Below are 13,238 nucleotides of genomic sequence, written 5' to 3' on the forward strand. Positions count from 1 at the left end.
ATATGCCAATACATACAAGCAGATGATCATGTCCACAAGACTTCTGGTTAAATGTTGCACGTATTAGAAATGTGCAGTGCCACAGCTAGTCTTCCACATAAATGAAAAATCTTTCAGACACAGTTGGCATGCACACGTGCACGGTCTAATTGGTTAAAACCTTGTTTTGTAAGGAGAAAGCTCTGACTGCTCTTCATGCATTTTGATAGCACTTTAAAAAAAAAAAAAAAAAAAAAAAGAGGGGGGGCTTTTTTCTTTATTAACTGAAGTTTCTGAAGGAAATGTGAAATCAAGCTATAACTTAAGAATATTGCTTATGCCCTGGTGGTTTCTGAAGATAACTATAGTTGCTGGAGGTTTTAATTTTGAAGTAAAGCCCTCTGACATTAAACAGAAAGGTCAAATCAGTTATTAGTGAAATGAACACTCTATCTATAAATAGTACTGGTTTTTATAACACTCAAAAGTGAAGGAAAAGAACAAGGTTAATTAAAAGTGAACTTGAAGCAGATTCTGTGTAGTTTGGCTTTGTTGTAATTTCTTAGTGGTGCTAATAAGTAAAATTAATGTTTAGAAGTAGGGTTTGGAATACTATCTGTTTAGTAAGCTTGTCTGAATTTTTCCAGTTGGGCTGAAGTCTTCTAAGCTGTCTCTCTAGCTCTGTGTTGAACTTTATCTAACGTTCAGTTATGCTTGCTGAGCCACTTGCACAAACTGAAGTGGGGGTAGAACTGGTTTAGAATTTGACAATTTGGGGCAATGTTTTTCATAGTGACCTAGCTCTTTTTTTAGTAAGAATGAATGCTGAATTCAGCGTTTGGTATATGTATTTACTCTTGATTAGTGGTACTAGGGATTGGATAGCAGCATTTTATTACTAAGCCAACTAACTCAAAGAATAGCCAAATTTCCTCACCAAGTCACTTTTAAGGGAAAATGAGGCTGTGAGTAAAATGATAGCGTGATTTTGTGTCATAGCCTGTGTCAGACATCTTCTGTATTATGTATTTAGTATATACTTAGATTTGGTTTCAGTCTCATGGATTAAAATGCTGGGTAACCTCTTTGATTTTTTTTCTTATTTCTAGGGTGTTGAACTTGGTTTATGAATTTTCCCATTACTTGTGTTGTTTTTGTTAACCATTGCCTGCTAAATCAAAAATAGCAGAACATTTATATGTGACACGCGTCACTTCGCATTTGTTCAAGAGAAACGTTTCCTGCCTAATGATGATGCTTTTTCATAGCTCTAGCCATTCAGTTAGGCTGTAAGCATTAAATTTTGGGAAGACTGACATGAGGACATTCCACTATCCCAGTTATTAAGGATTTTACTTACCTTTTCTACATCATGTCATAAATGAAGAAGTGCCCTTGCAGGCCTAGTCTGGTGGTCCATGCAACTGACCCAGTGTTCTCTATCTGGCAGTGGCAGTAGGAGAATGGCCAAACTGACTTTTTTTCTTCCTCTGTATCATTTTCAGTGTGTATCTCCAGAATCTATAATAGTCAGAGGGTTATACATACGTGCCTACTGTTTTTAGCATCCATTTGTATACGTATGGTTTAGTGAAATTATCTGGAGAATCACTTTTATATTCTGTAAATGATAAAAAAAAAAAAAAAAAAATTCTTGAGCTCAAGTTTATTTCATTTTATAACCTCAGGTTGTAAATAACTCACATTGTGCTGCCATTAGGTTTATAAGCATTTCAACAGAGCATATGGACCAGCACTTAATATGGTATCTGTGCTTTCAGAACTTACAGATCTATGTGCAAATGGTTTTGTTTTCTTCAGCTGAAATTGCTACCACAACTGCTTCCAAAAGGCAGTGGGCAGCATATCTTTGAAGTGACATTTCCTTAGCGTTTGTAATACGAGATGCATTCCTTGTAGGAAAGAGGTGTTGAGTTTTCATGGCTCTGCTAGAAGCAAAACAAAATTGTTGCTGTTTTCAAGATAATTAGTGTATTAAAATACAACTTATAGAAATGAACTGTGTATCCCTTCATTGTCATGTCATCCGAGTACCGAGTACATATCTTAATGCATTTGTTGGTTCCATATATTCTCCTGCAGCCCTCCTGTATTAAGGAAGGTGGTAATGATAGGCTAAGGAAATGTGTAGTAGCAGTTGGGAAAGACACCTGCTACAGACACTCCTTTGGGAAGGCAATGCTTGCCAAGATTACTTGCTATGGCTGTATAGAAAAATATAAATATCACACATTCTTAATGGACCCCCCTGTCTCACGAGTTCTTGTTCCTAATAATTGAAAGCATATATAATAAAGTCAGAATCCTAAAATAAATTAGGCTGGAAGTAACCTTTGGAAATCATCTGATCTAAAGTACTTTACCAAGCAGGACTGGGTTTTTCTAAGGCTTGGATTCTTTCCTACAGACTTGGAGAAAACATTTGCAATTCTAAACTATACAAATTTTGTAAACTGCTACTTGAAGTATCTAAGTAACATTGTCTGAGGTATTTTACACTACTTCTGTTACAAAGAAATGTTCTTCTTATGCTTCCTTTGATATCTATGATATGCTTGTTCCAAATAGGAAGCTACTTTTAAATACTGAAGTTTCATTTTACTCCAGTGCCAAAGGATTTAATCACAAAAACATGCATGAGAATTTGAAACACGTAGTTTGTGAGCTGGTTTAAGGAGGACAATAGGCATTAACGTAGCAGGTGAATTGGTTCAGCTAGCTCTAGAACTACAGGAAGCTTTCCTATAGTTGTATTAAATTGGGGAATATGGGAAATCACGGCTTGCTGCTTTACCTCAGGAGCAGCGTGGCACTAGCTCACCTATACTATTTACAGAAGATAGTCTGCTATTTTTGTCTGCCTTCGCGTTTTAGCAGTGCAGTGTAATATTACAGTAGGCCTGAGCTGCTTTGGTGCGATGGCTCAATTGGGCGTGTAGCATGTAAACAAGTTAGGGACAAGGAGGGCCAGAGGAGTGTATCAGAGAAACAAAAAGTAATTTCCCAGCTTTCAAGAGATTGGGGGTGGTTTGAGCAGTGGGAGGAAGTTCAGTGTGAAAAAGGCATGAAACAGGCATGTTGCTGAACTTCCTCATCTTAAAGCCACTGTAGTAGGTGATGCTCGGCACTGATCCCTTGCAAACCATAGAAAAGTACAGTTGTTGAAAACAGCTCTGTTTTCTTACTCTCAAACCATGAAGCAAGCATTCATACTAAAATACCTGGTTTGTACAATGTCTGAACAAAGATTTTAAACCTATAAGCACCTCCACTTCTTAGCAAAGTAAACACTGGAGACATTTTAAATTATTGTCTTTCTATTACCTCTTTGTAGTTTGACTTACATTTAGTGTCTTGATTTATTCCTCCTACGCTGCAGATAGCTAAATGCACTCCTTGCGATTATCATTGTGTGACAAACCAGCTACTGTGGGGCCCCCCACCCTTGTTTAATGTTTATTTTAACACTGCTTTTGAATCTGGTCCTAACATCTCAGATTTTGGGCCTGTTGCTTTTTGTCCTTCTCTATTATTTCTGGTCCCTGTGCAATTATTTCTGAATATTTCTATATACTTCTGAAATCACGGAGGGGTGGGGGAAGAATGCAGAAGAAAACGAGCGTAATCTGCTCCTGACTGAGGATGAGGGGACAAATTTTTATTTTTTTTTTTTTTAATGCATAAGAAAAATGCACTGCAAATCACTTCTTTTTCTGATGTTGTTGCATGTTTCTACAAAGTCGTACAGAGTACCCATTCATGCTCTGTTCCACGTAACTCCCTCGTATGTGAGTGAGCGGCTAGTGGCTGTTGCTGGAGGTCAGGATTGACAGCTTTGCAGTTCACTGGGCTGTCCGTGTTGCCCAGTCCCTGCTGAGTGCCTGGTTTTCTGTGACCTGTTGTAGTTCTGTCTGGGCTGAACCATAAGGAATGTCTCTTGTGTAAAACATGGCCATTATATTTTCTGAGGAGCTGTAACTAATACATTTACTCTGTAAAGCTCAAATGAAAACAAGATGTATTTCTGCTTATGGATGCTTTAATTCCTAGTAATGTTTATGTGACTTCCCATTAATATGTGAAGCACATCAATTTATCTATTTCTCCCTTCTGTTTTAAGGATATGTGACACTGCATTTACCCATTGAAGGAAATATTGTTTGTTACTAAGAAGTTGGCATGGCATGCTGCATAAATATAGGTTTTAAAACTGAGAATAATTAAAAAAATAAAACTCCATCACATGTTAAATCAGTTAAGAGATAATGCTGTTTGATTTTTGCTCTTCTTATTTTTAATGAACTGAAGGTTTTAACTGAAAATGATTTAAAGAGCTAGGGAGTTAGTAATACTCCCAGCATAACTCATATCTGCCTTTTGTGGTGTTTTCTACCATAGAAGCATAACTGTGTTGCTTAAGAACTTGATGGGTTTATTTAACCTAGTAATAACCAACTATTCAGAGCTAGATTTCTAGCAGAATAGTATTAAGTGAATTATGGCTTGTGTTAGCAGCTGTGCTATTTTGTCTAATTCTGGGAAAGCCACAAAACACATAAGCATAGCATTAGCGGCAGGCATGCTGTGTTAATGGTCCCCGGGATCTCTCCTTGCACAGAGGACTGGGCAGGGAGAGGACTGGCTTAGCAATTAAAGGTGAGAGGTCAGAGCTGCAGTGCCTGAAACTGAGTCAGAGATGGCTTGGGAAAACAGGTACAGTGCCAACAAAAATGTCTGCAAAAGGTTAGGCAATCTATTATATTTGCTAATCAAATATTAGTCATTTGCTGTGTACTTAAATATGATATTGGAAGAGCCTGTTGTGGCATACTCTGTACGTGACGTAGTCCATAAGAAATTGCAAATTGCAGTGCAGATTGCAGCATGAATGTACTACAACCCTACTTGAAATACTTGTTGGATCATTTAAGTCTTGGAAAAAAAAAAAAAAGAGGCTTCCAATCTTCTGTTTTTTTCTTTTATTAACAACCCCTTCCCCACACACAAATGTATTCAGTTTTAATTGTTTTGTTTTATATCCAGTGGTAATCAGCAGTATTGCTTCATCTTCCTTCTACATGCAAGTTCAAAATTCAGAGCTTATAAATGCTTTTTAAGTTACATCCCTGGTATTTTCAGATCATTTCTATGTCTTCTGACACTGTCTTCAAGAAATGCTTAAGCAGCAATAAAATTCATTCCGATGAAGCACATTATCATGATAAGGCTTTTCACGTGAGTGCTCTAAAGGAAATTGCTGTTTCAAGTATTCAGAGGAACAGAATTAACATAACCTCCATTGGGGAGGGGGAACCTCTGAGCGAAATCTTTTGTTTCCATTTTGTTGTTTTTTTATTTGATATTCAGGTGCTGTTTTTTTCCTTTTTCCTGTAAGACAGTACCCCTTATTATGCCATTTGAAATTCCCTGTACAGCAGTCCACCTGCTTATTCACTAAAACACCTCAGGGTATGGCATTAATATTCTTTTTTCTTTAATTCATTTTTTTCTGCCCACAGAGTGATGGTTGTGTTCTAACTCAAATAGTGATATTTTAAACTAGAAAGCAAAGAAGGAGGACAATGGAAAAGAAATCAAGTGCTTAAATTTTAAAGGGTGATTTTCTTTATCTTCGGTACACTAGAGATCATCCTTTATTTTCTCCCTCAGGCTTTTTTCTTTTTTTTGATGCCCTTTATGAACTTCTTTCTTCCCCTTCTCCTGAATAAGCTCCTCTATAAGTAGCATCATCAGATAAATTATCTGAAGCACTCTTTTGCACTGTTTTCATGTTTAAGAGAATTTTGTGGAAAGGAAGCCTGAAACATTTCTCCATCTTTTTCTCTTCCTGTCAACAGCATATGTTATTTATGTATCCAAAATAAAAGGATGTAATAAAAGGCTCCTATTAGGTTTTCATTTTTCATTTTGACTTGAAAAAATATAATTATGTACACTTTTTCTTAGTTTTGAAGCCTGTCTCTTTCTTTACGCTTAAAAAATGTTCTTCAGTTAATGTTAAATGTTCTATTTCTCTTGTTTTTTCTTCCTTCACAGATTTGTTCCTTACTACGTCAAATGCACGCAGCATTCAATTTGAGACGTGGGTAAATAAGGTAAGAGAGACTCAAATAACCATTCTGTTAAAATGCAGAAACATCAAACAAACAAAACATTAAAGGTTGTCTGACGTGCCTGATGTTAGGAAGGAATTGAACCGAATTGAAGGAAATCTTTTACTCAGCATACGTTTCCCTGCAGGTTTTTTTAACATGACTGCAAAAGAAACCAATCAGATTGACTTTACGTGCATTAGCAGGACTCCTGCTGTGTCATCAGCTGTTGTAGTAATCTACTGACACTTAGCACAATGGTTTATGAAGAAATCAATGATAAGTTGTTTTTACTTTTGTAGTCTCAAAGATTTAATTTTATTAAGCTTTCTTAGAACTGTGATTCCATGTTTCAGGACAGAGGTTCCAAATCTCACTCCTAGCCATTTGACTATGTACACAAGTTACAGCTGAGAAAACTCCAAGTCCTATGTTAACCAAATACCACAAGTGTAACTCAAGGTTGGGCAGAAACAGGTCAAATGATTATTTATTTATCTAAGAACATCGTTGTTAACAACTAATGATATTAATTAATTTGAAACTAAATGCATCCCTTAGGCTACATGCTAACCTAAATTACTGTAGTTAAGAGTGTTCACATCTGTGCAAAAAAGTTTACTTTTTGTTATAGGAGAAACTGCTGAACTTACAGGAGAACTTTTTGTTATAGGAGAAACTCTCTGAACTTCAGAGATTTTTTTTATTTTTTTTTTTTTGTGGATGGGTGACTGAGCATTGACACAGGTGGCTCAGATTGTGGAGTCTCCTTGTGAACATAGTCAAATCCACCTGTACATGGTCCTGGGAAACCAGCTCTGGTGGCCAAGCTTGAGCCAAGTGCAAGGTGGAAGAGCTGCAGAGGGAAGGGAATTCTACATATGCTTTTAGGTGGAATTACTGAGAAGGAAGTGACTAAGAACCACCATCAAGTAGCTTAGGGAACGGTAAGATAATGAAATGAGTACCTGCCAAACTTGGCATAGATCAAGTTGGGTAGGTCATACAGCAGATGTATCTCGTCACTGATGGCATCCTGTGACATGTTCACTATAGCCACCTGAGGATTTCTCGCATCAGTGGTATCTGATGATCCCCCTTTCTTTCAACAAGTGTATGTATAAGAATTTTGAGTGCAAGAATGAGAAAGGTGGTAGCTGGAGAACAAACCAAGGCCTTGTTACTTTTTGTTCATGAAGTACATAGGCTAAAAGCCAGTTAACATATTGCTGACTCTATTCATTTCAGGTTTTTTTAACTTAGGTATGTATAGTTGTATCTGTGTCACTTCATGAACTGATTGCAGTGACTACAAAAGTGGGCCTTGAATTGTGTTACTTGGTTACAAAAACTTTACATTTTAAACGGGTTTTGGTCCAGGCGTTATCCAGTTTTATGATAAACAGGAATCCAGCACTCTTCTGACTTTCTGAAGAAATATTAGAATATTACATTCTGCGAGCCAAGATTTTAATAATAGACAATTAAAACAAGACCTGAACCAGACATAATGTAAAATCGTGATTTCCTTAGTAGAAGGAAAATCAGAAGCATGTGTGTTTTTAAATACTATCTGTAAAATTGCATGTCACTGCCTAAACACACGTTAGTGTTCAAGATAATTAATGATTTAGATTTTGGTGCTGAAAACTCAGGCTGTTTCAAATAACACAAAAAAAAAAAAAAATGGGGACAACTCTATCGGAAGAACGTTACCACTGGATATTCATAGGATTCCACGAAAGATTAGAAATGCAAAAACTCAGTTCTACTATCCAAGCAGTGCAGTTTTCCACAGTTAAGCTTTCTCTTACCTAAGAGCTCTTAAGCTCTTCTTTATTGAAGTGTATTTTCTTTGGTTTGAAAGTCAAGCTTTATTACTTGATTTGCAGTTCAGTTTCTTCGTCATCTTTGTTCTGTGTGATAGGATGGGAACTTCTCTAAAGCTGGGAAAAGCAAAGAAATACCCAGTGGTGTGGTGATTGTTGGGCAGTCTGTGTTTGCGGATTTTGGTGAGTTTCATTTTTCTGAACTACTCATATCTCGTGTTTCTTTTTTGTTGAATTATGAAGTTACTTTTTTAAGGTGTTACATCTATTGGCCTGTAAATCTTGAAATGTGTAGGAATATTTTATTAATATATTCAGCTAAATTCAACTGTGGCTTTTCCAGTATAGTCTAACTCATGTATATCTACGTTCTTTCAGCTATTGTACCAGTATCAAACCTATTTTTATCAGATGTATTTTGGTTTTTGTTATTGTGTTTTGATTTTTTTCTGAAGCAAGCAAAACCTCCTTTAATGCACAGGTTTTTTTTTCTTGATTGAAATAGTAAGATTTTAATATCTTAAATTCTGGGAGGCTTTTGGACAGAAGAAAATCTTAATTTATATGTAAATGCAACTAACTTTCACTAACATCTGTTTGCAAGGGTTAGTGAAAGCCTCTCTTTTTCTAGTAGAAGGTACTTTTTCCAATTAGTTCTGGCTTATCAATGTGTGTGTCATGTTATGGACAACAGCAATGGTTGGTTTTGTAGTCCAAAAAATACTTACTGTGTGTGCTCTTAAGATAAGAAATTTGTGACCCAAAAAATACTACAGGCCTAATTCTGCTGACACTACTGTGTCAGTGACATCTATCTTAATAAAGAATTAATTTATTATACTTCATATATCACATTGTTGAGGCTGAGCCTGTCTTTAAACATTGTCAAATGTCACCTTGTTGCATTATTTTAATTTTTAACAATTGTGACATGGGGGCATGACAGCTTTTTAAATGAAGTCCAACTCCATATTAGAATGTGTCCAGTTCTCCTGCTCTACTGCTGCTACCTAGAAGAATTCTAGAAAAGCTATTTCCTGACTTTTAACTAGAAGACATCTCTGCTGGACAGTTAATTTCCTTAGCCCTTTATATAACAGCTGTGGATTAATTTACAGATCATTAGTAAATGAAGTAAGGTGAAACCTGAAGAATGGTCTAGGTTCTTCTGTGAAATGTTTACAGTGTTTTGTAAACCCTTTTAAATATTTTTTTGTAATATCTTTTAATGTTCACAAATATAAACACTTGTGTATAAATACTACATTTTTGCAATTAAAAATAATTTTAAATGTTATTTTTTGTAACTATTTTCCAAGCTGATGTTCTGAATAATGTGTCTTAATAAGTATTAAGCAGATATAGCAGATCTTTTTTTAATGATGGCACTGTGGAAAGCAATCTTCTTGTAGGATATTTTCATCTCTGTGTTAGGTAGTTAATGAGCCCAAGTGATATATCATAATTTTAGAAATCTATCATAATTAATGGGGTTTTAAAAAACTGTGGGGTGCCTTTGCAAAGAAGAGAAGAATGGCTCAGATGTTAGAGTTAAAACTTTTGAAAATGTGAATACATTGAGTGCACAGCACCGTAACAGTGCGGTATGCTGCGTGGTGGTGGTACAGCCAAGGTGATGGTGACACTGGCTGGTGTCGTGCTGGCAGCAGCAGGGAGCTGCATTGTTTGAGTTCCATCACCAATTGTGTAACGCACTGCTCTGCTAGCTATCATCAAACTCATAGAGGAAGCATCAACATGAGGGTGTAGTGGAACAATCTTTACATTAATAAATTTAATGGGAGAGAGCGCCTGCAGCAACTTAAGAAATGCCCAGAAACGAATGCAGAGGGACAGCATGGATGGCAACAAGAATAGAGAGGTGGGGAACAATCAATACCATCTATTGAAGGCAATGCTGGCGTTTCAGTGGCTGACTTCTTTGGAATTGATTATTCTAAAAGATCTCAACCATTTCATCAATGAGAGACAAGGTGGGTATCTACCCAGCATAGATCTTGCAGTATGAGGGCCTTGCTCCCTCTTCCAGAACAGCTGCATTCTCACTATTGTCTTCATCTTCACGGGTGAATGCAGATGACACAAGCCCATCCAGGGTGAAAGAGGGGAGACACTTTAATGGTTTTTCTTTCCACCATCTCCTCAGTGTTGGGACATGTTTTGATGAAGCTCTTGTTATGTAGATTTTCGTGAAACACATAGAAATGCTCTTCTCAAGGCATCAGTGCCACTTCCTTGGCTGATGTGAGCTGATGTTCTCATAATCATTAGCGGAGGCAGATGCCTTTTTGATTATCAGATTAGGCTTTATTGGGACACCTGTATAGAACTTTACAGGGATTATTTTTCTAGACCTTTTTGTGGCTGAGCATAGGTATGTCTTTCAGTTGCTTCTAATTAGCATGCAAAAGGGAAGTGTGAAGAAATCTGATGCAAGGACTCCTAGTTATGGAGTGCTTAAAACATGGCTGAAACACAGAAGACACATTTCAAACAGGCAAAATATGCACAAATATGAAAGAAGGAATGTTCCATGTCCTTTGGGTTGAAAAATGACTGTCATATTATGTCATCTGTTCAGCTGCAGAAGCGGAGGAGATTTGCATGGGAAAAGTAAAGCAGCTATCTTGCTTCTCTGTTTCTAGGCATAGAAGTCTTTTTAAATGAAACTGCGGAGGGAATTGTGTGGTTTCTAGGTCAGCTTTCTGCAGTCTTCAATTGTAGAGAAGAGGAGGGAAGAAAGTTTTTTTTTAAAAAAAAAAAAAAAAGTGCTTTGTGGACTTTCAAGTAAGAATTGGATACAATAGGTTTTAGACTGCCATGTTGGCAATAGAAGGTAATTGGTTGCAGAGGTTTGAATCTCTGTATGTAGAAGATAAGGAAAAATTCCCATCTGTAATTAAGTCTGAAGGAACTAACTTGACAAAAGCTTAGTACAGATTGTCAATGGCTGTATCCATGCTGGGAATGTTTTGATAAGGGAAAATAAATGTGAAGAGATTCATGATATTAATGAAAGAAATTAGGCATGAATGAACTTCCTAGGGGTTATTTTTTTTGAATCTTGCTTTGAGTCAGGTGTTAAGGTGGCTTTTATCTTCGCATGTCACAATGCTGATATGTGTTTTAACTTTCCTAAGGGAGCGAAAGGAGTGCTGTAAGTGTGTTCATGTGTGTGTTGATAGAGAAGCCACGTGTATTCTGACAGTTATGGAAATACAGCTATGATTTTGAAATTACTATTTGAGTACAATTATGACTTCAGTATTTAATTCATCTTCTGTTGCAACAGTGGATAGGAAGTTGAGTAGTGCATTAGTTTTTTCTTCATCTTGCCAACGTTCATTTAAAACAAGACAATGAATAATTATTTTCTCATTGAACAAAGTTTTAGAGGATACTGAAGTCAATGTACTACTAAAACAACGTGCATGAGTAATGAAGTGATATAATTTAAATTCTGTTATTTATGAAGCGCGGTCTGATGGAAGTTGAATAATGCCCTACCACCTCCAAAAATAAAAAATAAAAAAACCTGCCTAAATACTTCTCTAAATGTGGTTATACAGTAATTGGAAGGAGGGAGCAAAGTTGCATTGCAAAGTATTTCAGTTGAGTTCTGATAACTTTCAATCCAGTATTTTTTTTCTGCATCAATCTAACAGCCAAGAGGCAAAATCTTGTGTTACCAGAACAACACTGCATTTACCCACTTTGCAGTGTCAGCATGTATCTAGAGACTTCAAAAGGTAGGCAGCTATTGTACAGGTTCTGTGTGTAGTGAGCTAAAGAAAATGCCTTATTAGAAATGGTTTGTCAGACTTTAACATCTCATTTTTTTCAGTTTTCAGTTTCAAAAATGATGAAATAATGATTGTCGTAAGTCAAAAGGAAGTTAAGGTGTGATGGTTGGCAATTTAAATTGTAATCTGGCTTTCTATAATGGGGCCTGAAAGAAGTTTCATTGCACAACCAATCAGACTAGCACAAGGGAAAATGGGGAATGAGATGCATTAGAAGGTTGCATTACCTTCGACCTAAGTAGCTTTTATCAAATGATGTAAATGATTCCTCAGAGCAGAACCTACCATTGCTCTCGTGCTCTGCTTTGTGTATGCTGCAAGTATCTTCTCTGACAGTGGGATGCAGCTGCTGTGACTAGAAACATGTTCAGTATACAGTCACAAGCTTGTTACATTCCCATCCTACAGTATTTTTAGTGTTGCTTGCCTCTCTTTTCTTCCCTTTTTTCAATATTTTCTGTATCTCGTAGCTGGTGTTCTGGGCTCTCTGTTCCCTAAAGGTCTCAAAGAATTGTGCTTCTCTGCCACTTCTTATTTACTTAACCTTGTGCACATCAGACTGTGGAGCTACATCCAGTCTAGGCATGAATTTAGGAGTATATCATTTGAGCTGCCTTTTTCTCATTTACACCCACCTTTCTATTTATGCAGCGTTGTGCTTCTCACTCCAAGATTCTTATTTATTGATCATATATACATTTAACGAAGCATCTTTTGTTTCAGAAGATGACTTAGTCTAACATTATGTTCTGTTTCCAAAAGTTTTATTTGAATAAACCTTCCCAGCCTTCCCAAGTCTTTACCTGCCCTTTGAAAGGGGGAAAAAAAGGTGGGGGTGGGAGTATGTTTACAATTTCTCAGTTAGTATGTTACTCAAAGACAGCTAATTTGGGGTTAGATTCCTTTTCTTATATTAATAAGGTTGAACAATAGCTATCGAGTAGAAACGATTTAGGTAAATAAACATGTTAAGTAATAAAATAAAAATTAAATTAAAAAAACACCACAACTTGGTGATTCATGAGAAACTGTTACAGATGTTAGTGTATAGTCTTAGTAGCTAAGCACTGAGGTACTAAGATTCCTTATGCCCGATGCACTCCAATAATTTATATTTTTTCATGGAAAATGTATTCAAACATATATTTGTGTGCATCTATATATGTGAGTCTGTAAGGTCTACAATATTTCTGTATGTACATGTTTATATGTGTATGTATATTTTAATGGAAAAATGGACAGATATAGGTCTACATATATGAAATACACAGTAATGTAGTAGACCTTAGGCTTCATCTAAATTGGAACCTGTAAAATAAGTAGCCCCCACTCTGTTACATGATGGTGATGATTTGTATATTAACCTTACTGAAGGACAGTGAACAATTGACAAAGTTGTATTGCCCTTTTTAAAATAAATCAGAAATGCTTTGTGACATGCTTATTACAAATGGCATTTCAATTGATGAAGG

At 36.3% G+C, this 13,238-nt stretch overlaps 1 protein-coding gene across 1 annotated transcript in view; it reads left to right on the top strand.

Annotated features, from left to right (window-relative positions):
- Positions 1-13,238, top strand: part of ITFG1 (integrin alpha FG-GAP repeat containing 1) — a 70,677-nt gene that overhangs the window by 15,149 nt on the left and 42,290 nt on the right. The window contains exons 7-8 of the mRNA XM_084294619.1: positions 6,058-6,116; positions 8,041-8,125. Of these exons, the coding sequence (XP_084150745.1) occupies positions 6,058-6,116; positions 8,041-8,125 (144 nt within the window). The remainder of the gene's footprint in view (positions 1-6,057; positions 6,117-8,040; positions 8,126-13,238) is intronic.

This window comes from Netta rufina, assembly GCF_964035555.1.
Source record: "Netta rufina genome assembly, chromosome: 13".
NCBI lineage: Eukaryota > Metazoa > Chordata > Aves > Anseriformes > Anatidae > Netta > Netta rufina.